This window comes from Seriola aureovittata, chromosome 5 (assembly GCF_021018895.1).
Source record: "Seriola aureovittata isolate HTS-2021-v1 ecotype China chromosome 5, ASM2101889v1, whole genome shotgun sequence".
Taxonomy (NCBI): domain Eukaryota; kingdom Metazoa; phylum Chordata; class Actinopteri; order Carangiformes; family Carangidae; genus Seriola; species Seriola aureovittata.
The window spans coordinates 14284800-14309410 of NC_079368.1; the positions used below are offsets into that span (position 1 = coordinate 14284800).

General features: G+C 39.4%; 4 protein-coding genes across 4 annotated transcripts; all 4 read right to left on the reverse strand.

Annotated features, from left to right (window-relative positions):
• Window positions 1-21: 21 nt before the first annotated feature.
• Window positions 22-3695, reverse strand: zgc:158398 (uncharacterized protein LOC568894 homolog). The gene is made up of 7 exons (XM_056376341.1): window positions 3545-3695; window positions 2929-3098; window positions 2500-2761; window positions 2307-2406; window positions 2058-2199; window positions 1823-1963; window positions 22-1665 (listed from the first exon to the last, which is right to left on the reverse strand). The coding sequence occupies exons 2-7, from the start codon at window positions 3088-3090 to the stop codon at window positions 1645-1647; spliced, it is 828 nt and encodes a 275-aa protein (XP_056232316.1). The 5' UTR covers window positions 3091-3098; window positions 3545-3695; the 3' UTR covers window positions 22-1644.
• A 235-nt stretch (window positions 3696-3930) lies between these two features.
• plbd2 (phospholipase B domain containing 2) lies at window positions 3931-9355 on the reverse strand. The gene is made up of 12 exons (XM_056376826.1): window positions 9099-9355; window positions 8222-8315; window positions 7953-8111; window positions 7749-7849; window positions 7429-7643; window positions 7062-7156; window positions 6802-6962; window positions 6204-6299; window positions 6010-6081; window positions 5749-5901; window positions 5439-5601; window positions 3931-5273 (listed from the first exon to the last, which is right to left on the reverse strand). Exons 1-12 carry the CDS (start codon window positions 9314-9316, stop codon window positions 5103-5105), a joined length of 1698 nt encoding a protein of 565 aa, XP_056232801.1. The 5' UTR covers window positions 9317-9355; the 3' UTR covers window positions 3931-5102.
• A 121-nt stretch (window positions 9356-9476) lies between these two features.
• On the reverse strand, window positions 9477-17081 carry rbm19 (RNA binding motif protein 19). Its single transcript, XM_056376825.1, has 24 exons — window positions 16939-17081; window positions 16660-16842; window positions 16451-16564; window positions 16161-16205; window positions 15322-15547; window positions 14461-14762; window positions 14313-14372; window positions 14118-14196; window positions 13860-13931; window positions 13279-13488; window positions 13037-13167; window positions 12761-12888; window positions 12582-12678; window positions 12327-12437; window positions 12042-12242; window positions 11882-11951; window positions 11611-11756; window positions 11462-11522; window positions 10918-10997; window positions 10776-10831; window positions 10427-10543; window positions 10215-10320; window positions 9963-10083; window positions 9477-9838 (listed from the first exon to the last, which is right to left on the reverse strand). The coding sequence occupies exons 1-24, from the start codon at window positions 16972-16974 to the stop codon at window positions 9756-9758; spliced, it is 2835 nt and encodes a 944-aa protein (XP_056232800.1). The 5' UTR covers window positions 16975-17081; the 3' UTR covers window positions 9477-9755.
• A 1805-nt stretch (window positions 17082-18886) lies between these two features.
• On the reverse strand, window positions 18887-22660 carry slc2a11b (solute carrier family 2 member 11b). The gene is made up of 12 exons (XM_056376905.1): window positions 22589-22660; window positions 22377-22475; window positions 21897-22057; window positions 21679-21803; window positions 21443-21572; window positions 21180-21328; window positions 20678-20865; window positions 20457-20567; window positions 19930-20031; window positions 19721-19796; window positions 19493-19620; window positions 18887-19377 (listed from the first exon to the last, which is right to left on the reverse strand). The coding sequence occupies exons 1-12, from the start codon at window positions 22658-22660 to the stop codon at window positions 19189-19191; spliced, it is 1530 nt and encodes a 509-aa protein (XP_056232880.1). The 3' UTR covers window positions 18887-19188.
• Between the last annotated feature and the right edge of the window lie 1951 nt (window positions 22661-24611).

Genomic DNA, 24611 nt, shown 5'->3' on the forward strand with positions numbered 1-24611 from the left:
TATTTGAAAAAAAAACTTACAGATGATCAAAATGTTTATTGTGTGTTTAACATAATTGAGAATATAGGCCTGTTTAACTCTTCCTGATCAGCACCATAACCTTTGTTGTTCAATCCTTTGTTGAAAGATTTGGTGGTGAAATCATTTTTCTTTCCTACACACTAATGTAGCTTTGAGAAATTGAAACCAGGCGTGATGTTCATGAGGAGATGTGAAGCAAATTACCAAGTCTCTACAAGTTCACTTCCATATGGCACCATGGAGGACCGAAATTACCAAAAACCAAAGCCTGCCAGGAACACAGAAAAACAATACTCTAATACCTACATAAGCAGTTATTTGGAAGAGTAGAATAGGCATTTAGATTATGGTATTTATTTTCTGGTCTCTTAGAAGAAAAAATGAAAACGATACATGTAAATTCCATCTCCTTTGATTGCTGGTCCTAGCTCCTGAAGCCAAGTCAATAATTAAAAGTTCATTGTTATCCAAACCAGTGACTGCAAATGTTTATTAATACCAGTTTTGCATGCGCGTGTGTGTGCATCAAGTCTAAAGTGTTACATCAATTGCTTTTCTTCACCGGGCAGAAACTCAGACACAACAGATGTTAAGTTACTCGCACACTCCAAAAAAGTCCATTAACTCCAGTCACATTCACAATAGGAAACTAGTATTTATATCTTTCACCATTAATGTTTAATTACTACTTAATTACTACTACTAAACCGTTAAGATGCCTTCTTGAAAGCAATCACCTGTTCCTGAGTTGTTAGTGCAGAAAATCCTGGACTCAAACATTCACTGTGTCTAGAGGACCAGTCAGTTCATAACACTGCACACACTTTAGTGTTCTTAGTGTGCTCTTTGTTATTTAACAAATCGCCCGTGTCATAAGAGCTTCAACAATTGTTAAGCCCATTTTCTTTTTGTCCCTTGAATGCCATCTGTGGCTTATAAACAGCAAGAGCTAGAAACATTTCAATGTTTCTTAGACGCTAACTCTTAACATTTCTACTGTTATGCAAATTATGATTCATCTGCAACACCACTAAAACTGTGGATCTGTAGCTCTGGCATCTAGGTTGAATGAGGTTTCAATGTCAGACATGTAAATTAAAGTGGTAAAATATGCAATACTAGCATAGTACACCTGCTGATAGGAATTCAGCATACAGTATTACACTACTACTTTGAGTTTAAAACAATATTAAATTTAGATTTTTAACTAGACAAACACTTCTCGGTATATCAAGTCCTCACTCAGTCGAATCCAACCATGTAATATCCATTTTCAACAAGTTACTGAAAATAATTCTGGGAAATGTAGGAACTCAAATAAACGAGCCAGTTCAGACAGCAAACGACTCTTGGAATGAACTGTACATAACAGACTGGGGAGTGAATGTATCACCAGTCAACAGTGTAGCCAATAGCAGCTGAAGAGTTGTTCCCATTACACCATGGTCCAATAACAAAATATATTCCTTCTTTATCACAACCACATTTCTCATATCTAACAGGGATGCTCCACTGATTTAGTATTGCACAGTCATTAAGTTGGCCCCTTTAAAAGCAGTTATACATATGGCTCTTCTCTCAGCCACCAACTGATCTCTTCAAGATGCAGAGGATGAGAAATGTTCAGGTGTCAATCAATGGGTCCTGCAAATTAAGTAAAACAGTGAGGTTAGATTAAACAGTGCACATTTGTCAAAATGCTGAGACATCTAGATGTTGTATACAAAAATCCTGGTTAATATAAGCAGATTCCAAAAGACTAAGCAGTCTAAACTGTTAGTTGGATAGTAATGCAAGTTACATTTTGTAGATCCAGTCCATTCCAGTGGTAGCGGCGTGTGAGTGAACGTGTAAGACTAGCAGCTAAACAGAGCATCACACAAACTCCGAGCAGACACACACTGACTTCCAACAGATGGTGCACTGCCACAGTCTGCTCCTCCTAAAGAGTAAAAGTAGAGAATGACTAACATGGTGACAAGAGAACATCAGTATTATGGTCAAATGTTATGTTGTTCATTTGTGACAGACTATACCTGTGTTAACATGACTGTGAGCATAGGGTCATTGGTGGAGTGTAAACTGTAGCAGGTTTGAGATGCTGTAGGCAGCTGGTTGCTCACTTCCACACGGATGGGTGAAATATTTTTCTCAAATGCAGGACATTCCGGAGGAAGTCTTCACACAAAAAAATAATTGATGGGTTGATAGACATACTCTTAATATTTGGTGATTTAAATTAAGGAAGCTTAGAAACACACACTTTTGAGGATGAATGAACTTACAGGCTCATAGGCAGAAGGTGTGTTGGGGCACTAATGGTGAGGCAGGTGTGGGTACTATTTCCAGGTAAAAACTCTAAAGTCACATCAACAATCTCATTTCCTGGGGAGTAAAACACATACACATGGGTGAGAATGTATGGTTATACACACTTGACTTTATTTCACAACACAAACACTTCAGTGCAATACCGACCTCCAAGATGTAGCTGACTGGCTTCCAAGGTAGTCTGCAGACTTAAGTCTTTCATAGAGCCACTGGCTGAGCTGGCAGTCACAGCCAGAGGAACCTTGAGATGCAAAGGGGTGACTGAAGAAGTCTTTGTCGAGTTAACTAAAGTTTCTATATGCTTTTCCTGCTCCATCAGAGGAGAGGGAACTGGTGAGACAAGCTCAGATGAATTTGACTTCACACACAGCTGGAACTGTGATAAGGAGGATAGTAGATGGTTCCAGTCCTAAGAGAAGAATAAAGCACACGATTTGAACATCAATATCAGATTAGTGCACACACACAGAACCACATGCATACGTGCAGTCGTGAATTAACTTTTTTCCAAACTACACAGAGTTTTCTGCAACAATTTCCAATCTCCAAACTCAATTAGGATAAATGAGTCCTTACCTTTGCTGTGTCAGGGTTAGGCAAAGTGTGAGTGTAGCTGTAAGAGCTGAGGCAGATGAAGGAGATAGCCAGAGTCAATAGACATAGAAAAAATGTCACCCCTGGAGGATTATGGGATATATAATCTTTAAGGTTAGTCGCTGGCTGCCAGACACCCATCATGCGTCAATCTGTAAATAGGAGAAAGTCGCTTCGGTTAGTACTATAGTTTTGACAGCTATTTTCCAACACAGTACCTATTGTAATGTTTGTTCTTGGAGCTAGCTGGTGGACTTACTATGTATAACTTACACTGGATCAACACATCTGATCAATTTAAGCAAGATGTTCAGGACAATTTCACTAAGACACTTATCATTTCTAAGTCAGAAGGACTGAAGATTCCCAAAATGACTTCCACTTTCTTTGTGTGAATGTAGCGCTTTTACAGTGTTACAGCGTTCAATACGAGATTGAAAGAACCAATGTTGGCAGTACGGTGGACGAATCACATTTAGTCAACACTACAGAGCCACAGGAGACGTGTAACTTCACATCAACCAGATCTGATAAAGTACCGTTTAGGTTACTGTCAAAGTAGTGTGGTTAATTAACTAGCTAAAAGATGACTTCATACCTTGAGTTTGCGAAGTCTTGTCTGATCACATCGCCGGTTTTGTTAAAACGCGATACAACCTGAGTATCTTGGTTGTAAACCGGATTTCCAAATTGTCAATAGTTTAAAGTTCAGCTACGGCGCCGCAAAAATAACAGTACGACAGCGCTGTCAGTTTACGAGAGTGCACTGCCATGACGACGGCCATGACGTAAGCGACGTGATGACGGTTGGAGCCGGACACTTTTTACTATTTTAGATTAACTTTATTAATCCCACAACTGGGAAATTCATATGGATTTTATATGTGGGGTTATTTTATCAGTTTTTTTTAAATTAAAATAATCAACTTTATCCATGAAAGAATGACTAAAACATTTATGCACTAAAAGTAAATTGAAAAATAATACCATGAACAGTTTTTATTAATCAATTGACTTCATACAAAGTGCAGAAAACAGAAATAAATTAATTAAATCAGTATTTGGTGTGACCACCCTTTGCCTATGAAACACCACCTATTCTACTAAAGTACACTAAGGGGCACCATTTTTCAAGGTACTTAACAGGTACACTGTCTCAGTGTCTTCTGTCTCTTCATGTAATCCCAGACTCCATGATGCTGAGATCAGGGCTCTGTGGGGGCCATACCACGTTAAAGGACTCTTTGTTCTTGAGCCTAAGATAGTTCTTTATGACCCTGGCTGTATGGGTCATTGTCATGCTGCACAATAAAATTTGTGACCAATCAGACGCTTATCTGATTGTACTGTGTGGATCAATTACAATCTAAACATCTAAAGTGGCTAAAACTTTTCACAGTTCTATACATACTCCTATTTGCATGACTGGTACTGACCAACATTTAACATGGACGTAATGAAAAGAAAAAGAACATTTTAAAACATTGAATTCAATTTTCTGTTATTGTTTTTTATAGTATGGAAAATCTAACAAACAAACCATTACATGGACTGAGCAGCGATACAAAATTATATTTAAAAAAGGGTACGATCGCAGCACTGTTTATTTAGAAAACATTTTAGAAATTAAAAAAAAAAAATCATAAAATGTATCATAACAGAATTACTTAATTTTCCATTAGTGTTAAAGAAAATTTGCATCTGCATCAATATTAGTACTTGGCGATTTCTCCGAAGAAGGTTGTAGTTCCATGGAAAAATGTTACCACAGCACAAAATAGTTAAGCCATCAGAATGGAGATCATTTTTCACACATTTAGCTTCAGAAAATCAAAATTTTAAGAACAAAACATGAAAATCAGATATAATCTAATGTGGAAGCTTCCACTTTACAACAAGATTGTGAAGTTGTTCTCTGTTATATTGCCTCACATTCAAAGCTCTCTTTAGCCTTTTCAGCTTTAATTATGCAAATAGTGCAATACTGTAATACTGCTAAAATATTATCACCACTGACCTGAGAATCAATAACATGACTATTATGTTCATAAAAGTCATATCACACTACATTAAAGAACCATTTCCCTTTGTCAAACCTTCAAACAGCACAGATGGCGCTATTAATCATACCACTTGTATATACAGTATAATAACAATTAAGGAGTCCAGGTGACTTTTATAGGCTTGAATGCCCAAGTGTCAGGGTGACCCATGTGTATCAAGTCTTTGTAAGGGGAAGTGCTCCACTGGAAGGGTGGCACCTGGTCCCAGGTTGGTCCGCTAACTGCCACGATGCCATACTCTCGAAACATCTCGTAGGAAGTCATCTGCAGAGCAACACACACAATCCGTCAGATCACAATCCATTAGATTTTGTCAGTTTATTTTGAGACAAACACACAAAAGATTTGGTGAGCATGGTGGGTCAAATGATGGGCGATGGAAAGTTAATTAAAGGTGAATAAATGAGAAAAAAAGAATGAAATAAAAACCTTCATGTCTGTTCCCCCATGTGGTCTCTGCTTTAAGGCACCAAACGGATATGTTCCATTAGCCGGGTTCAGGTCTGAACGAGCAGAGATCGCATTCTCCCCATTTGCAGGGGGATTACAGCCTTCGCACTTTGACAACGGGTCTTCTTTAAAGTTGTTATACCTGAGGAGAGACACTGCATCTCATAAATAAAATGACATTTTGCTCAATAGCCTATAACAATATAAAATCTAATGTTAAAATTATGCCGATCAAACCAGCACATGATGAAAAAGCCCAACTCAAGCCTGTGCAACAAACAGACCATACCTCATGAGGCGGATCATTGAGTCCACATCTGTGACATCTGTCTGGTTTCTTCTGAATATCTGAGCCCGAGGATTCTGGTCCAGCGAGAACCACGGGCCGAACTTCTCAACAAGCTCATTGCAGCCACTGGCATTGAATATGTCCACGTAGTACCTACACATGAGCATGATTGAACAAAGGAAAAATAATTTACACACAATACAATCAGAAAACATGCAATCATGTTACATAAAACTCCCTGTTTCTAATCTGGATACTTACGGTATGTTGTAACTTGCCCAATACCCTTTCTCCAGCAGCTCCTGAGTTTTATCAGCGTAAATAACGAGCCCCCTGCAGCATCACAAGATAAGAAAAGATTATTCGAAGTGAATGAGTTGTGTCTCATTGTGTCACATGTAGAATTACTGACTTAATCATCTATTTTTGATTAAAGGTCAACTGCAGAGACTTACGGAATCTGCTCCAGCACAACAAAGAGGTCCTCTTTAATATCAGTCTTCCCTGGAGTGAAGTGGTTATAGTCTACAATCATCCACTGGTTGTTATACCTACAAAACACACACACGCACACACACACACACACACGCACACACACACACACACACACACACACACACACACACACACACACACACACACACACACACAGTCAAAACTGAGCATAACACCTTTAGCCTACTAGCTTTTACTCATTTTTATTTATTTCCTGTACATCTATGTAATCGACATAACTGACTCATCAATTCACAACAAAAACTCAGCACAATGACCCCATTACAGCTGTATCACCCAGCTGACTTCTCATGTGACTCCTGATAATACTGTAAAAGGCCTTCTTCTGCTGCCTTTTTCTCCTCTCACTCCACATCAGTCTGAGATCACACAACATCGTATCTTATCTCATCATCAGTGTGAATTTTGAATACAATACAAAAAAGCAGCAGACAACAGAGCCTTGAAGCTGCTCAGATGATTACATCTGGACAAAGTGTTGATAACTTTGGTTAAAAAGTAATGAGAGCCTGTTTCCTTCTGGTGTGTGAAACTCACGTTCCACTGTTGTACTTGCTGAAGATACTGGCCCACGCCTTGCCAGTCACAGCCAGTCGATTAGCAACAATGTTCCTCAGCCATTCCATGACGGTTCCTGTGGGCTGAACAAACCTCCAGAGAGCAGGGTTGCTGTTGCCGATGGTTGTTTCCAATGTAACCTGCAGAAATCAAGACGTATTAAGAACAATAAACTCCATCTAGAAAAATAATAACACAGAACACTCAATTCTGTCATGCCAAGTACAAAGAGTTCTCACCAAGCCACTACTTAGGATATAAAAGTCATCTCCAGAGAAGATAGATCCAGGGTAAGATGAGAATGCCTGTGTTCCCCCAGGAAGAAGCTGATTGTCTGAAAGAAATTAGAGCACATTAATACAGTTAGACTAACCTGTATTCACATGTTATAGACAGCAACAATGCTGCCAGTCTGTTGCTGAGTCTTTCAAACTTGGGAATAAATTGTGTAGCTTCATTTTTTACTGTACAAACATGGGAGTGATATTGATTGTCTCATCTAACCCAATAGAGCATAAAGCATTTTGCACAAAATGTTGAAGTATTGCTTTAGTGTAATTAATAAGGGAGTGTAAAACAGGAGACGCACTCGTATCAGTACACTACCTAAAGGAGAGACTTTAAAAGCAAAGATGTATTTCTTCATAATTCGCAGCATTGACTGGTAAGTATTCCAGGTGTCATGCGACACCAGCAGTTCCTTATTGTTTGGCAGCAGCTTAATGAGAGCAGAGCAGGAACCAGATCCAAGAGGTCGAGTTTGCCTGGATTTGTTCAGAGCTGATTCCAAGTCCTCAAGATCCCCGCCCAGCTGGAAAAGTCTGGTTGGACAGGGTAGCAGTGGAGAATGTGAGACAACAATAAATAAATAAAAAAACTTCATGTTCTCAGGAACAGTGAGGAAACATGTTTGATTTATTACTTACATGAAGCCAAATGGGTTGAAAGAGAGCGGCCCCACTGGAAATGACAGCTCGTCATTGTAGCTGTCCTCTAGACCTTTCAGCTGCAGCAGGGCCAGACGCACCTGACAAGAACAAACAGATTGTGGAATATATTTTCTCTGGCCTTAAAACGTTTTTGTTTCCATGCAAGGGATTTTATGCATCCTATAAATGCTCATTACGTACCTGGTACCAGTAGGGTGAACTTGGGTTCTTCTGTATTTGGTCTTGAACCCACTGCAAATTGGTTGTGATGAAAGCCTTAAGGCGCTCGCAGTAACCGGTCTGACTCGTGAAGGGCCCACAGTAATTCATTAGAGTGTTCATCCAGTGCTTATAGATGAGCTAAAACGCATATTTACCAAGAGTTCAAATTAATTGAAATGTAAAGCGAGTAAATAAAACATTTTGACTACTTGCACAATGAAGCCTGCAGAATAAAGCTTTAAGCTGACCTGAGATGTGACTGCTGCCTCCACTGCACCTGCAGCGTAAGCCTGCATACTGTCATTGTACCGACTACTGGTAGTGACCTCCAAGAAAGACCAGCTGAAAAGAGAGCACATATGAATAAATGAAAAAGATGACAAATAATACCTGTGTGCAGGCTTGGAATAACGTAAAGTTGGCAAGGACGAGACAGATGCAATTTCAAGACTACTGTTGGGGCCGAGCTTGGGAATCACTGCTGTGTCATGTCATTTTCACCTTCCTCTTTATGAAACCAGCCATGGCCAGTATGGCGTGTGTTATCATGGTGCCCAGATATGGAATAATAAAATGGAGTAATATGGAATATGGAGTAACAATAACTACTCTTGTCTACCGTTTGGTTATTATATTCTCTGCTGCTTTATTTTCCTGTACCCTGTACTATACTCCCTGTATTAGTGTTGAATGTTATGTTGTTGCTATGTGTTGTGTTTTTTCTCTATTTGCTTTTAATCTCTATGTATTTTCATTTAAACTATTCATGCATTTATGTTGGGTTTTTAATTCGTTCACAGGCCTACTTTATGTCTATGGCTGTCTTAACCTCTCCTGTCACGAGTTTCACTTCTGTTGTCTGTTTTCATTTGCATTTTCTTGTTCTAGCTTTTCAAGTGTGATGATTTGTTGCTCTTTTTTCTTTGCAACATCACTGAAAATTCAAAATACCTGGTTCTCTACGTGTCACTTACAGCTTTTTGTTGTTATGATGCATTATAGATTAAATGAAAATGAAAATAATCTTTAGTTGCAGTCCTAACCTTACCCAACTCGGGGTCCAGGTAGAAAATAGTTTCGTATGTGATCCCCTCTAAGTTAAAAGACACATTAACGTCCACTCACCCTGATGTTTTAATGTCATCAGTGAAGTTCGCCCAAGCAACAAAATCTTCTTGATATCCCTCCAGGACAGACAGCTGCCCGGTCTTTTTGTCAATAACCGCGGTTCGTATTTCAGCTCGAACAGACGCACACATAAAACACAACACGTATAAAATCCCTAAAACATTCAAAACTGTTGTAAAACTTCCCACAGCCGACGTCCCACACCTGAACGCCATGTTCGCATAAACGAGTCACATGATAATGCGGGCGACTGGTCACATGACTGTACTCGAGTGTATTTTCAAAATAAAAGACTACATCCTCTTCGCTCATGGATGTTCATTATTCCAGCCACTCAAACAGACGCAATGTGTGACATAAAGTGACGCTAACAGCTTTTATATCATGAAATAAAATTTTATATAAAAACTGATATCAGTCCCATCATGTTGAGGTTGATCATTCTATACAAAACTTACTTACTAATGTAAAGAAATACAGAAGTTTTCAAAGTTTTTCACACAACTCAATAAGGTGATAAATTTATCATAATTTGCTCCATCTGCACATCTGGGTCAGGTCCATATTTTCTTCTCAGTCCTATTCACACAGAAAATCATGGGAGCGGTCAGGATTGTATCAAGGCCTTCACGCCAACAGGAGCGTCGAGGGACCTCAGTCTTCCGCGCCCCCATCAGTTTCCATCTTTTCCATAATTCCCTCCAAAACCTCTGCCTTCCGCTGCTTTTTGGAGGCAACTGATATGAGAAATAAATGAGATGTAAGAAATTAATATATATATATATATATATATATATATAGCAATTTTATTTTCATTTTATGGATCATATTCTGTATGTTAAAAAAAAATTGTAGATTTACCATGAAAATGTTCGGCTGTTTTCCGCCTCAGTGTCTCCACTGTTTCCTCAGCATCAGCCCACTCCAGCACAAGACGTCTCCCGTACAAATGGGTGCTGTGGCACAGTGCAGCGAATGCTTTCTGTAGAGAGACAGAATTTATGATCATAGCATAATACTGTTCACCATACTACACTGTAGTACAAGAGGACTCTTGCATCAGAGTGCTCACATTATCTACGAAAAACAGATTAAATCAAATCACACACAAACCTTAGCATCCTGTTTGGTGAGGAAATCAACAAAGCCAAAGCCTCTATGATTCCCTGAACCAGCTGCTTTTTTTGGAAGGCGGACTGTTTTCAGCTCTCCGAATGTACTGAGCAAAAAGAGGGACGAAATGGTGGCATTATTAAATTATCTCTTTCTAAACCTTCTCCATGCAGTGTGAATAAAAAAAGCAGTTGTGTGTATGCGGCCGCTACCAGAAGAGTTCTCGAATTTCCCTGACACTGGCTTGGAAGGGAACATTGCGCACAAGGATCTTAGATCCTGTCTGCTTCTTCTCAACTTGCTTCTTCTTGCGTAACGCCTCAGTAGTCCTGCGCACAGGGAAAAAGACTGAATGAATAGTGACAACAGAGGAGGTTTACAGGCCCCACAAACCCTCAGTCAATATGTTAAAATAATGAAAAACAACATTTTATAATGTAACTGTGTTGCCAGGTGCTGATGCTTGAAACATTTAATAAGGCAAGAGCCCGGGTTTACTACTTTACTTTTGATACACTTATTCAAAAATGTTCAATAAAATCCCTCTGAACCTAATCTTACCTTGTGGCTCTCTCAGAAATCTTCAGCTCTAAGTTGTGATCATCCACAGTACAGTGCTGGTGGAGAGGGAGAGAACACATTAGTCCAGAACCAGGCTGTGAAGAAAGGCTGTGAGAGTTTAGATGAGGAAATGGAGCCGTACCTGTAGCTGCCTCAGAGCCTTCTGTGCTGCCTCTGGCGTCTGATATTGGACAAAACCGTAGCCCATGGACAACATCTTTCCTGGGAGTCAAAACAAGAAACACAGGGCGGTTAACTCACCAGATAAGCAGATATCACATTTGTTTAGATAAATGATGTGTGGCACTAAACTGATGGCGTTGTGTGACGACAGCACAGTTGAGTGTCACTTTTTTCCCCCTTTTAATCTCTCTCATGATTCAGTAAAAAGTAAAGTGAATTGTGACAGGAGCCCTAGAAAACATCACTGTCAAAATGTGTATAATCAATTGAATAATGATAGATTGGTGTATCTATACATCTACAGAAATACTTGATCTAAAGTGTAAATTATAGTTGAAACTTAACAACAGGTGAGTTCATATCATCAATTCAACAGAGATAATAAAAATAATCAACAGATCAAAAACAATTTTCTCACAAATGAAACCCCTATAAATCTTTATATATAATATAAATGTTCAGTCCGTTTTCAGATTAGTGATCCTACTTTCAATGTTTAGTACCTGTTTTATCTTTCTTCTTGGAGATGGTGCAGGATTTGATCTTGCCACATTTGGAGAATGTCTGAAAACAATATTATACATCAGTGCATGATTAAACCCACCTTAACTGTTACTAAACATAACAGAGTTGTGTTTATGAGTCGACCTACCTCCTGTAGTTTCTCCTCTGTTGTGCTGAAATTAAGATTCTTAATGAAAAGTGTGGAACCTGGAGCGGATTCCTCCTCTTCCTCCTCCTCATCTTCTTCCTCTTCCTCCTCCTTCTTCTCTTCTTTCGCTGCCTCCTCTTTGCCCACTTGGTTGGACAGATCCAATACATATTCTAGTTATTTATGTTATCCCTTTCATGTATAAAAAAATACGAAACTTGAAATTTGTAATTCGCCATGTTTATGAGTATTTGTGTTTGTAGGATTTTACCTGGTTCTGGTTTGGCTGCCATAAAAACCCCAACAGGTGCCCACTCCAAATACAGCGGGACATGATGGAACTGAGTTTGCAGAGATACATACAAGTCTTCAGTGCCCCCAATCAACACATACTATATGGACAGGTTATGCAGGTGAAGAGTGACACGCACCTTGCTGTAGGCCAGCCTTGTGAAGGCTCGTTTTGCTTCAGTTGGCTCCAAGAACTCGATGACGGCGGTGAGTCCTGAAGGTGGCAGCAACACTCGACCCAAAGAGCCATGAGGTGAGAAGAGCTCCTCCAGCTCCGACACCGTCACTCCAGCTGGAAGGTTTTTCACCAGGATCACAGTTGTACTCCTCTCTGCTGCTGCCTGTACACCGGAGTGCACAAGGAGGAAACAATCTTAACCGACGCACTGTGAAGCAGAAAGTAAGGATGTTTATATTAAACTTACCTGACTAAAGGAATCCAGAGAGACACCGTTGTCCAATAGGAACTGTCGAGTCTCTTGGACGATCTGCGTCTCTCCCAGAGCCATCCTCACCGCAACACTTCCCTTGGACTCCTGCAGAGGAGGGCAAGGACCAAAGAAGTTGAATGCTTAATATGTATTATGCTTTATAATTCACATGCTGCTGTAACCACACCTGCTGTAGAAGTATGTTGAGGGGAGCAGAAATATAGAAGAACGGGGAGTAGTGTCACTCACATGGTCCAGAACTTGGCTTTTAGTGGTATTGTATTTTTCAGCAATGGCATCTGCCACTGCACTTGTGCCAAGAAACAGGGTGTTCCAGTTGTGTGAACTGGAAAGAAGCAGAAATCTTACGTGTAAATTTAAATAAAACCACACACAGAGAAGCAGCAGATTAATGGGATCATGTATACCTGGAGCTCGAAGCTTTATTCTTGGCATCTTTTTGTCGTTTGTAAGATGAAGAGCCAGGACCACCGGCATCTGCGGAGTCAGTCTTTTCCTTCTTCAAGGTGGAGGGAAGCAGGTGAAGCATTCTGCCCTGAAAGCATGAGAAAAAGTAATGTTTCCAATCAGCCTCAGTTTAACCTGCAAATCAAGTTGCACTACTAAATTATACATTATACATTACACAATCACACACTTATAGGGTAGAGAGACATCTCGAACATCAGTCAGAGATCAAATACCTGAAATATATGTCCGTCCAACTGAGCGAGAGCTGTCACAGCATTCTCTGGTATCATGTAGGTTACAAAAGCGAATCCTTTAGGTTTCTTTGTGAGATTGTCAATAGGGAATAGCACCTCAGATAAAGGACCTGGAAAGATTGCAAAATTATAATGAAGTTGGACAAAATCAATTTATTTTTGCAGATAAATGCTTGTCTGTGTGTGTATATACGCATGTTTTTTTTGTTTTTTTTACTCACCGTGTTTAGCAAACAGCTCTTTGATCTCTTCCTCGGAGCAGGTGTAAGGAAGGTTTCTGATGAAGAGTCGACCTGACTCTGCAATATCTTCCTCCTCTTCGTCCTCCTTGAGCTTCCTGGTGAAGTTTCTGTCAATTTCTTTGTCCTTTCTGTCCCTCTTGCCCTTACCCCCAGAGGCATCCACACGGAAGACCTCAATGTAACGCCCCCCTGAAAACACAGGCACAACGTAAGTCCTTTCGAACCAAGCCAGCTGTGACGCAGACAAAATGACATATCACAACAGTCTGAAGCATTTTCATAAAAACATTATATTTCTCTATACTTGTCATTTTGCACTTCTTGGGCTAATGTGTATTCATTAATGTTTATACAAAATAAATACAGGTTAAAAATACCAGATTACTGCTCAATTACAGAGCTGTGATTTAGTTTAAAAGCTGGATGACACGATTTACACAATAATTAAAAGTGGAAGTTACCTTCATAGTCAACGAATGTTAAAGCACACAAAAAAGGTAGCGAGGAAAATAAAAATATTAAGAACAGAGATAAAAAAAAAGAGACATAATATTGTTCACCTATGTAGTCTTTATTCTTCTTCAGGGCCTTTTCCACCTCCTCTTCAGAGCGCAAGTCCACATATACATAACCTGAGACACATAAGACGCAGTGCTTATACATGGGCCTGTATACAGTCTACACAGACACATGCATTACATATACTATAAGGACTGTTGTACAATCAGATATGTGCTATACAGCACACTCAGTCTATCAAATATGTTTAACGCACAGTATGCTGAGGAGCTTATATTCAAATGCTTTCAGTAACATACCTGTTCTATTTCCACTTTCGTTCTTTCCGATCCTGATTGCTGCGGGCCTCAGTGGGGTCATGAACTCTTTAATTTGTTGCTATTGAGGTCACACATAAAAACAAATGTTTGTGTTAAAGATGCAGACACTATAATACACAGAATGCAGAGCCTCTTCACTGTATCCCTGAAATCAGAAATCTTATGTTCACTCACCTCTTTAACATTGAAGGGGGCTCCTCTCAGCTTCACTGTGAAGTCTGTCGTCGGCTCCATCTGCAACAAACAGACGGGGGTGTTAACAGGTGGAAACTGAACACAAACAATATGCTGCACTGAACTGTAATGTATAACTGCAGATCACCTCCTGCGTGGCAGTTTTCTTGGCTTTGCTCTGCTTGTTATCCTCAGAGGAAACTGAATTTTTCATCTTTGAGCTGTTTTCTCTGTCACCACTCTCATAGGCGCTGTCTGTGTGCTGCACAGGACCATTGTCCTCATCTTCTGCATCATCATCATCATCATCATCATCATCATCATCATCACCCCCTTCACCATCATCCTCCTCCTCTCCACTCTCTACCATGGTGTCGTTTGTCTGTGCCACCTTTGAGCGCAGGTAATCCATATCTGACAAGCCAGACTTCAGTGCTTCCTTAGTGGCACCTGAAAGCAACATGAAACTCATATTTAGTCCAGTCAAGCTTTAGTTTGCCTTCACTGCATATTTCTGCATCTGTAATATGTAGCATTTGTAATATAGTAACAGAGATGCAAATTTATTCATTGCTTGTAATTTGAAGCACTGTAACCTCACACTTTCATCCATCTATTATAACCTCAGCTGCACAATTTACTTCTTTTAATTTCTTTTCTAAATCTATTTTATTCAATTTTATTTGAGTATGTTTGTATTTTACTATGTATACATAGCATATCTTTACAACAATATGTATACATTCATATTTACTATGTATATATTTATTTTATTATTCATATTGAAGATCCAGTTGAGGGGCTGCAGCCTCCAAAGGACATGGTCCACAAACATAGGCCCTTGAAAAGACCTGGAGGCTTAACTGAACCATCTACTCCTCCTTAAACGAGACTGTGAAGTCAAATATTTCCAGGTTTAGTAATAGAAAGTGGCCCTAAAATGCCAGGTTGTAAACTTGGAAATGGGACACAGCTTTCAGTTACCTACACTTAGACCACCATTACCAACCTTCATCTTGATCTTCATCATTTTCTTCCTCCTCGTCTTCATCCTCGGACTGGTCTGAATCAAAGTTGAGGTAATCATCTGAAGCAAGCTTCTTCTTGCTCTGAGTTTTTGTCTGTCCACTGTCAGGACCAGTCGCTTGCTGCGCAGTGTCATTTGCCCAGGTTGGTACTTGGCTTCGATTCTGATGTACTGACAGAAACTCCTTGAAGCCCTGGTCCTCTTCCAGCTGAAATGAGACAAGAATGTGAACATTCAAAGATTAAACATCACATAAATAAAAATACAACGCTGTGTGCCATTAAAAAAAACTCACTTGAGAACAAATCATCACATTTCTCAGACAGAGATTTATTCGATTGTGATAGATAAACTTGGGAGTTTTAAGTACAGGAGAAAAATAATGCTGTAACTCCTCAAAACAAGAAATTATTATAGGTACATTATACAGATCAGACTGGACAACGCTGAAATAAATTATGGTAATGATAATAAAACAATACTTTTTTGATAAGTTACTAAAGAAATGCAGTGCAAACATGTTCTTTAAGGTTTGCTTTGTTTACAAAACAGTTAAAAAAAAACAGCTAAAGTTCGAAGATGTTAGATGTTTAAAACATGGATTTAAATCAGGATCTATTTGATTAAAGAATAACCAAACAAGATCTCTGACTTTACGTGCACCGACATCTATATATCATGCTATGTGCACACTTTTGTTGGTACCAAAATAATACTGAGGTGTGATAATCAGCCCTAGATTATTTGCATTTTATCCACATTCAGATTTGATATAATTAACATTTAACAGCAGACAAACAATGAATGACACATTTACTCACATTTCCAAGACGGCTGTTTAGTTCCTTTTTCTGTTTCTTCTTTTTCTAAAGTCAGAATCGAAGAGACGGGCACAATAATTTTTTAAAGAAGTGACAACACTTAACATTGTTCTACACCAAAACAAATTAATATACTGTGGCTATCCAGGTAACAACACGAGAAAGCTTAAGCTCTATGTACTTTTTTCAGAATTACTTTTATTTCACTTGTTCCTCTCTGGGGATAATGTTAAGACTTCCACGTGATTTCTTCCCTGTTTCCCTGCCTGTTACTTTGAGTGTGCTGGTACCTCTTTGCTGTCAGTGTCAGCAGGAGCGGAGGCTTTGACCTGGCCTGAGCTCTGAGTGTGTTTACTCCAGGCTTTTGCTTTAGTGGGGTCTCCAAACGCTTTACACATCTCCACCTGGAATAAACGGCACCCATGGGTTAACACGTGGAAAAACAACAACAACAAGGTGAACAGCAGCAAGGAGGGGGGGAGAGAGACTGAAACCTCACCGTGACTCTGGATGTGTCCACGAAGCTCTTGTTTAGATGTTTCAGAGCTCTGGTCGCGTCCTCCTCCGCTTTGAAACCCACAAAGCCGAACTTGCGGAACTTGCCGTCCTTGGTAAACTTCAGAGAGGAGTCTGTCACGGTGCCAAAGGCGGCAAACATCGACCTGAACCTCTCCTCCTTCATCTGCACACAAGACACACAGATAACAAGACAGCACACTTCAGGTGGGCTGAAACGAAATGCGACCGTTACTGTCTGCTGACCCTGCAGGTTACTCACCCCGTTAGGAAGGTTTTTGACGATGAGTCTCGACATGGTTACAGTAGTTGTATATCCACTAATGAAGCATAAACTTGGTTTTTAAAATAAATGTCAACAAACGAGCGTGGACTCCTCTCTAGGTCGCCATGTTGAGTAGGAGGGGCTTGTTCTTCTTCGTCTTCTTCCTTTAGATTGGTTGACATGTAGTTCATAGGTTCATTACTGCCACCTGCTGGACTGGAGTATTAGAAAAGAGGGTGGGGGGGAGACAAATAGACCCATATTATAAAAAAAACCTGAGTCTTTCAAGTAGTGAATTAGTTAGCTCCACCGTGACCAGCTACAACAGTAAAATAGTAGTTGCATTTTAATGGTTCAGTCAGAATAATTCAGTCATATGATATAATATAGTGTAACAGAGGCCAGTTTTCAGCAGGTTAAATAGACCGCTTTTACTTTGAATTGTCTTGTTGTTTAATGATGCTACACTACACAAATTAACTCACCTCTATAAGTACATATAAGTACACACCTATACAAGTGACATGGCCATAACACAAATTTTACAGTGTATTTTTGTGGTGTATTGCTAGTTTAACTTAGTTAAAGAAGGAAAGGGACATGGCGCATCTGAGTAATCTCTCCTTGAGTGGCTAGATGGCTTTACTGAAAATGAATTTATCAATCTAAACATATAAACAGAGGATTTTAGATCTACGCGGCCTTATGTGCAAAAATCCTACGAGCAGAAAGTGCAGCAGTGCCTTATTGATAGACCCAAGGTGTAAACAACTCTGACTGTGTAAATTAGGGGCAATTCACTGGATATACGAGGCCGAATCGCAGGGGACACCTGAAAATCCCAGGTTTACTGTATGCCAACTTTTTGTCAATTTTATTTCATTATTTTATTTTATTTATTCACCACTAAGAACCAATATTAAGTGAAATGATAAACACCTTAAATCAAGTCCTCAATCATTACCTAATCTTGAAGCCCTGTCTTGTTTAGGGGACCTGCATCAAAACTTTATATTAAGACCTTTATTATTGTTTTTTGTGTTGCGTATAGTGTGTAACCTTGGGCCATGTAGTGTTGCAGTCTAAGTATGCTGTTTCTGGAGCTAGAAAAAATATAATTAAGCACACTATTATGTGTATTGCATGTGAAGACAAGGGGGTACACAGCACCTACACAATGCACAGATAATAGGAGGAATGGATGTTGAACAGCGACCTACATCTTCTTGGTTTCCCCTCATTGGTTAATCCAGTATGGTCAATGCTCGTGACAAAGACAATTGACAATGAGAGAAATACCAATACAATATTTAAATCTGGTCTTATCACACTTTCCTCATGGCTACCTTAGTTTTAAAGTTAAGCCTATTATAAGATTTGGGAATTTTTACCAAATATTCACAACCAGGACTCAGTAGGATTACTGTAAATAAGTAGTCAGCCTCCTTTGCTTGCTTGTACATCTAATTACAATCTAAAAACAATTTTATTTGGACTCAAATAGATTTTCGATTAAATATTGTCCCATTTTTGGAACTGTGAAAAATGACAGCAGCCTACAGTGATACTGTTATGGTACAATCAGGAGGATATTCCAGTTAAGTTTGGTTTGAATCCTCAAAGAAAACTTTCTTATAAAGAAAGGATGGTCATAAGAGCTGATTTAGTTTTTTCACCTATATAATGTTTTTTTCTGCTTAATAATAATATGTAGGTCATGTTACCATAGCTCGACTTTTTCTGATACTCTTACCACACCTGCGAAGACATGCATGATATTTTTGTGCAGCCGTTCCCCCTGTCACATGCTTCAACGATCCCTTTGTTCTGCAGGTCATGCTGAAAGGTCAGGCTGTCCATTAAAACTGAAATCAGACAGCTTCACTGCTATAAACGTGAGACATTTGTTATGAAATGTTTGCCATAAATTGTTCTTTATTGCAAAATCTCAGTAAAACCCCCATTATAAAAGTTGTACAAACCAAAATGTATCATACCAAAATATTAAATATATGGCTCACTTTAATTAATGTTTGTAGGTGAACTATAAAGATGCAATCATGACAACCCAGTGCATCTTTGAAGTTCTAGCAAGGCACCATCATTTACACTATCATATAGTGTTATGATATATTTGCCTAAACACATGTATTGTGTTATGTGTTTGGATCATAAATATTCATGGAAACTACTAATTTTTGTGACATAAATGTGTCATGGGTCATGGGTTACATTTCATGTTTCATTTCATATAGCAGTTGATGATAGTGTTGCTGCAGGAACGTCAGCACTCCTTCTGTTGCTGGCGGACTGGAAATCATTCTGGATTTCGAGGAAGGTTTTGTTCTTGGTTTCAGGAACAAAAAGGCAGATGTACAAAGCCACTGAGCAGCAGATGGCCAAGAACACCAGGAAACAGTACTGCTGAAGTCCGATCTGTGCAAATACAACACAAGTGAGCCCAAATCTTTGAAACATTCAAGTCTTGCATCTGTATTTTAAATGCAGCAGGTACATGAAGATATACTGTCGATCATTTTGGAAAACCCACCACAATAAAAGGAAAGACCAGGCCGATGAAGAAGAAGCTTAACCAGTTCACAGACCCTGCGATCGTGTACGCTGCAGGACGTGTGGTTTGTGTGAAGAGTTCAGTGTTCAAGATGTTAGTCACGCCACCTTCACAGAAGAAGAAACAACAAAAGAAATCACTTGTGTGACAGCAGCTGCAGAGGAAAAGTCTTCAAAGTGAGAAGAAGAGACTAATTGAGTCAGTTACCTGGTCCTAAGCCAAAACTCAGGATAAAAGCAAAAACACACGCCATGCTCAAGTACGGAAAAACTGGGCTGGCATCCTAGGAGCAAAGGAAATCACACAAAATAAGTGTCAACACAAATTAGGAATAATATGAAAATGCATGAAACAATGTTTTTTTCTCTTGTTGTTGTTGTTTGTTTGTTTGTTTTTTTTACCACGTCTGGTCTTACCTGAAAACTGAGCGTCAGCGTGAATAAAATGCAGCAGATACTCATCAGTGTGTATCCTCCTGTGATGAGCACTTTCCTTCCCAGGCATTCAATGAGCAAACCCTGTGAGACACACAGCATGTCACAAGACCAGAGATACTCTAGGAAAAAAAAACCTTCCCTTGACTTTGCTCAGACCTTTCATGGGATGTTGTGTTTTGTTATGTCAGATCCTGCTGTACAGTATTTTTGGTTTAGGTTTTCACATGTCATGTCCAGTTTTAGCAATTTTATTCCAACTTATTTAAACTTCTTTACTGTGTGTTATGTTTTAACAGTTTCCCTTTAACCACATTTATTATGTTAAGTGTTCTTATGTTTATGTAAAACAACTTTTATATTTTTATATAAGACAAAGTAAAGCCATTCTGACTATTCTGTTTTTCTCTGTTTCAGGAGTTATCTAACTTCCTGTGCCCCTCTCCTTATTCATCAGTTTGCTATAGCATGTAGCATACTTAAAAATGTAATGTGAAGCTCATACTTACACATGTTAAAGCAGTGATGCATTCACAGGCGCCGGTGCCAACAGTCACATATGGTATTTTATCATCAGGAATACCAGATTGTTTGAACACGTAACCTGCGTAGAAGTAAATCTGCAGGAAGTGTAGACATGAAAACCAATATACAAATTAAACATTTTTTTGTCACTATGGGAATAGAGGAATAGATTCTGAGAGAGAAGCAGGACAACTAATGTACATACAGCATTGATGCCGTTCAGCTGTTGTGCAATGTTGAGCAGTATGACAGTGAGAAGCTGCCAGCGCACACTGCGATCGGCAAAGAGCTCCCAGGGTTTCTTGGCCTGGAAACCTGCTAAATTATTCTTCTCCCTCTGGATATCCTCCTGTTCACCATCACAGTTTTCCACACCGTACAGTTGCCTTAGGGCTGCATGCGGGAAAGCACATGACACACGTGGTGATTGTAGTCTTTCATTCTTCTCATTCGATCAGTCTGTTTCTGAGGGTCTTATCAGAGGGTCTGGAACCAGTTTCTTTTCACATAACTGTTGGAAGAATGTGATCACATGCTTGAACTCAAAGCCATGAAGACAAAATGTCTCTGCCTCTGGTGATGCCAGACAAAGGGAGTCCTCAGCCTTTTCAACTACAGTGTCATGTGCATTAAATCAATCTCTGCAGATAACATCACACTGATTTAGAAAGGGAAGAAACGATGCAGAGTTTGCTGTGTCAGTTTACCTTTCTTGCACCCCTCCTCGTCACCTCTGTCAATTAGCAGGTAGCGGGGGCTCTCTGGGAACCAGGGCAGGATCAGGAGCTGCAGGATCGCTGGGACGCACGTAGTGGAGAGAAGGATGGGCCAGTACTCGTCCCTGCCCAGGAGCTCTCTGTTAAAATCACAAGCGAAATGTCTGATCAACATCCTTTTGAATGGCATAGAATCTTTAATCAATGCAGGTGAAAGGTTAATATTTTATGAACTCTGTGTGACCAGTCTTTACTTGAGGCCCATCACTTGTCCAGTCAAAATCCCACCAGTGATGAAAACCGAGGTTCCCATTCCCATGGTGCCACGAAATGCAGTTGGAGCTATTTCCCCCAAATACAGAGGTTGAACGCAAATGCCAATGCCTAAGTAAACCAAACATGATTAAAGCCACGTTTCAGATGTTTGACAAGCAATGTTGACACCAAATATGTAAAGTGAAGCTTTTGAACGTGTTCTTGAGTTATTTACCTGCATTTAGTCCAGTGAAAAAACGTCCAATTATGAGTAATTCAAATAATCCTGTAGGGTAACTCAGACCCATCAGCAGAGCGGCCACTAATGCAAATGTGTTATTGATCATCAGTGTCCCTTTCCTGGAACAAAATCACACACATCACAATGGTAAATATTTAATGCAAAACAGAAGGTAAAGCAACAACTTTCGGCATGTTTTTTTTTGTCCATACCTCCCCAGCTTCACAGACAATGTCCCACTGATCGTTGCTCCTATTAATCCTCCTAAGGTGAATATAGACACAATAGTGGACCAAAGCAGGGTGAGAACATCTTCTGAGATACCAGTTTGGTAACGTTCCCTCCAGGTTTGGTTGATAAAATTATGCACATACTGGAAATAGAAGAAGAAGAAGAATGCACATACCACAAAGATATATATTTGCATGCATAAGACATCACAATAGTGGAGATGTGCTGTGTATTGGTGATGGGAAAATATGTCTTTGTAGCATGAGTATAAAAGTGTCCACACTCATGCAGAAATACTGCACAGCTGTATTGTATATCGCATGTTGTAGAGCATCTGTGAGCTTAAGACTTTGCTCTGGCCACTTCCCATTCATAACATTATCATAACTGGTAGCAATTCAAATGATTCAATTGAAATATCGTGCAGAAAAAGGTCCAGTGAGAGGCAGCAGGGTTATTACCACTGTGGGTGCATTGATGACAGATATGTTATATCCATACTGAAAGGTTCCCCCTATGCAAGCCGCACAGGCAGCCAGCAGAAGTGATTTGTTTGGAAACTGCAAATAAAACAGACACAGAAGATGCAAGTCATTCAAAACAAATATTTTCTTACAATCATGGACAGAAAGCTGCATCTGATCGCTCAGCTTTGGCATTAAACTCCACATACCTTTGGCTGCTTTCTATCTCTGATATCTTTAATAAGCAGAGGTTGATATTCATCCAAATTATCTTTTGTCATTTTGTCGCTGATGTTTTGCTGAGTGCAGAATATCCTACACGTAAAAGAGTTTCCTCCCAACAGGACTCAACTTAAATCTGACGAGAGGATGAGTTTATCCTGAGAATGAATACAATTGATCTATTGTCATAAAGTGGCAGTGGAAGGTGTGGTAAATCGACCACATTATTCCATGTTAATCAAGATTTCATAGCATTCAAAATGCTGGATTCAGATTGGGTTTGTTTCTTCGAAAGAAAGAAAGAAAGAAAGAAAGAAAGAAAGAAAGAAAGAAAGAAAGAAAGAAAGAAAGAAAGAAAGAAAGAAAGAAAGAAAGAAAGAAGGGGAGTCAGTATTTTCCAACAGACATGAAATAGTAAGATAAAAAGAAAAACCTTGAATGCAGGTTTTGCTCGTTCGCTGTGGATAACAGAGTCACAAACAGAAGTGAGGGAGGTGCTTTGTCTAAAAAACCTGTACTGCTTGTTTGTTGCTTTTTTCTTGTTAAGCCCTATAAATTGTTAGATACTGATGTAAAAACACAGAGAAAACAAGAGTGCACACACAGTGATAACTGAACAGGCTCATCGTGATGCAGAATACTGGCTCCCCCCGTGTTTCAGAGGTTGTGAGAGCAGTTGGTGAAGTGACTTGAACAGTTTCTGCAGCAGCTTCAGTTTCATGTCTTAGTTAAAAGATAAAAGGCGAATGGATTAAGTGGGGAAGGGCAAACAGTCAAACTTCATGAACTGCTCCATATTCTAAAAGCTTTCTTATTTATTTCTGCAGGATGGATGAAATGGTAGCCTATACCATCTGAGGCTTTATCAGGGCTTTATAAATGTTTGGTGTTTTTTTATCCTCCTCCAGCAGGACACTTTATCTTTTTCATCATGAAGGCTGTTCCTGTCGACCTGCTTGTTAATATCTTTATTTGAAGACATGGTGGATGATAGGAAAGTGAGAAACCATTTGTAACTGTATTATTATCAAATAGTAACGATCAACACCAACCGGAGGCATTTTTCACAACCTGGCAACCCAAAACCTGTTCTTATTAATGGCTTCTTACTGATCTATAAAACATTAGTAACTATTGATAAAGCCAGTTCAGTTAACCAATGGTGCCCCAATAGAGAGTAGGATGTAATTTAGACCTCATTTGATTACAGAGATACTTGATTACATACTTCACAGCCACCTGCACATATACCTTTGTTATCTTACTGCTGTCTGTGACAGTAATAAAATGTGACTGAATGTGTGGAGAGCAAACAGCAAACTGGCTGAAGTTCAAAACGTCTCGGGTGGTTTATAAAACCCACAACGCGAATCCAAAACTTGCTGTGAAAAACAAACAGTGCACTGTTGCAAAACCACGCACTGTTTGATGGAAGCGTGGTTGTCGGGAAATGTGGTGTTTGATGAATTGTTAGAAAGAAATGCGTAACTAAATTCCATTCACAGTCATGCTGCTCTCATTCACTCCACAAAAACAAACAATTGTGTAGAAATGTTGCTGTAGTCCACAGTGTCACTCCCCAAATTAAACTTGGTAGAGTTTAATTTAAACTTTATTCAGCATGTAAATCAAATTAGAAGCTGGATATTAAACTTACTTCTCTCCTGGATTCACCAGATCCCTCAGTCAGGCTCATCTTGAAGGGTTCTGCGAAATAATGTTTGCATAAACCTTTGATAATGGATGTTCCTCTTCAGTCGAAGAATTTAGATAATGGCAGCCTGTTGTAAGGTGCAGCATATAATCTCAGCTCTAATGGGGGTGGGGGACTCATTATAGCACATTCCTCCATGGTGCTGAGGCTTGCCCCTGGGTAATGATGGGATTGTTGACCCAAATACTGAATTAATGTTGACCCTTTGTTGTCTAAATTGAAGGACACTTATTTGATCTGATATACCTGTGGACAATCTATTTAAGTGTATGTAAAAGATTACTTTGTTTAAAAAT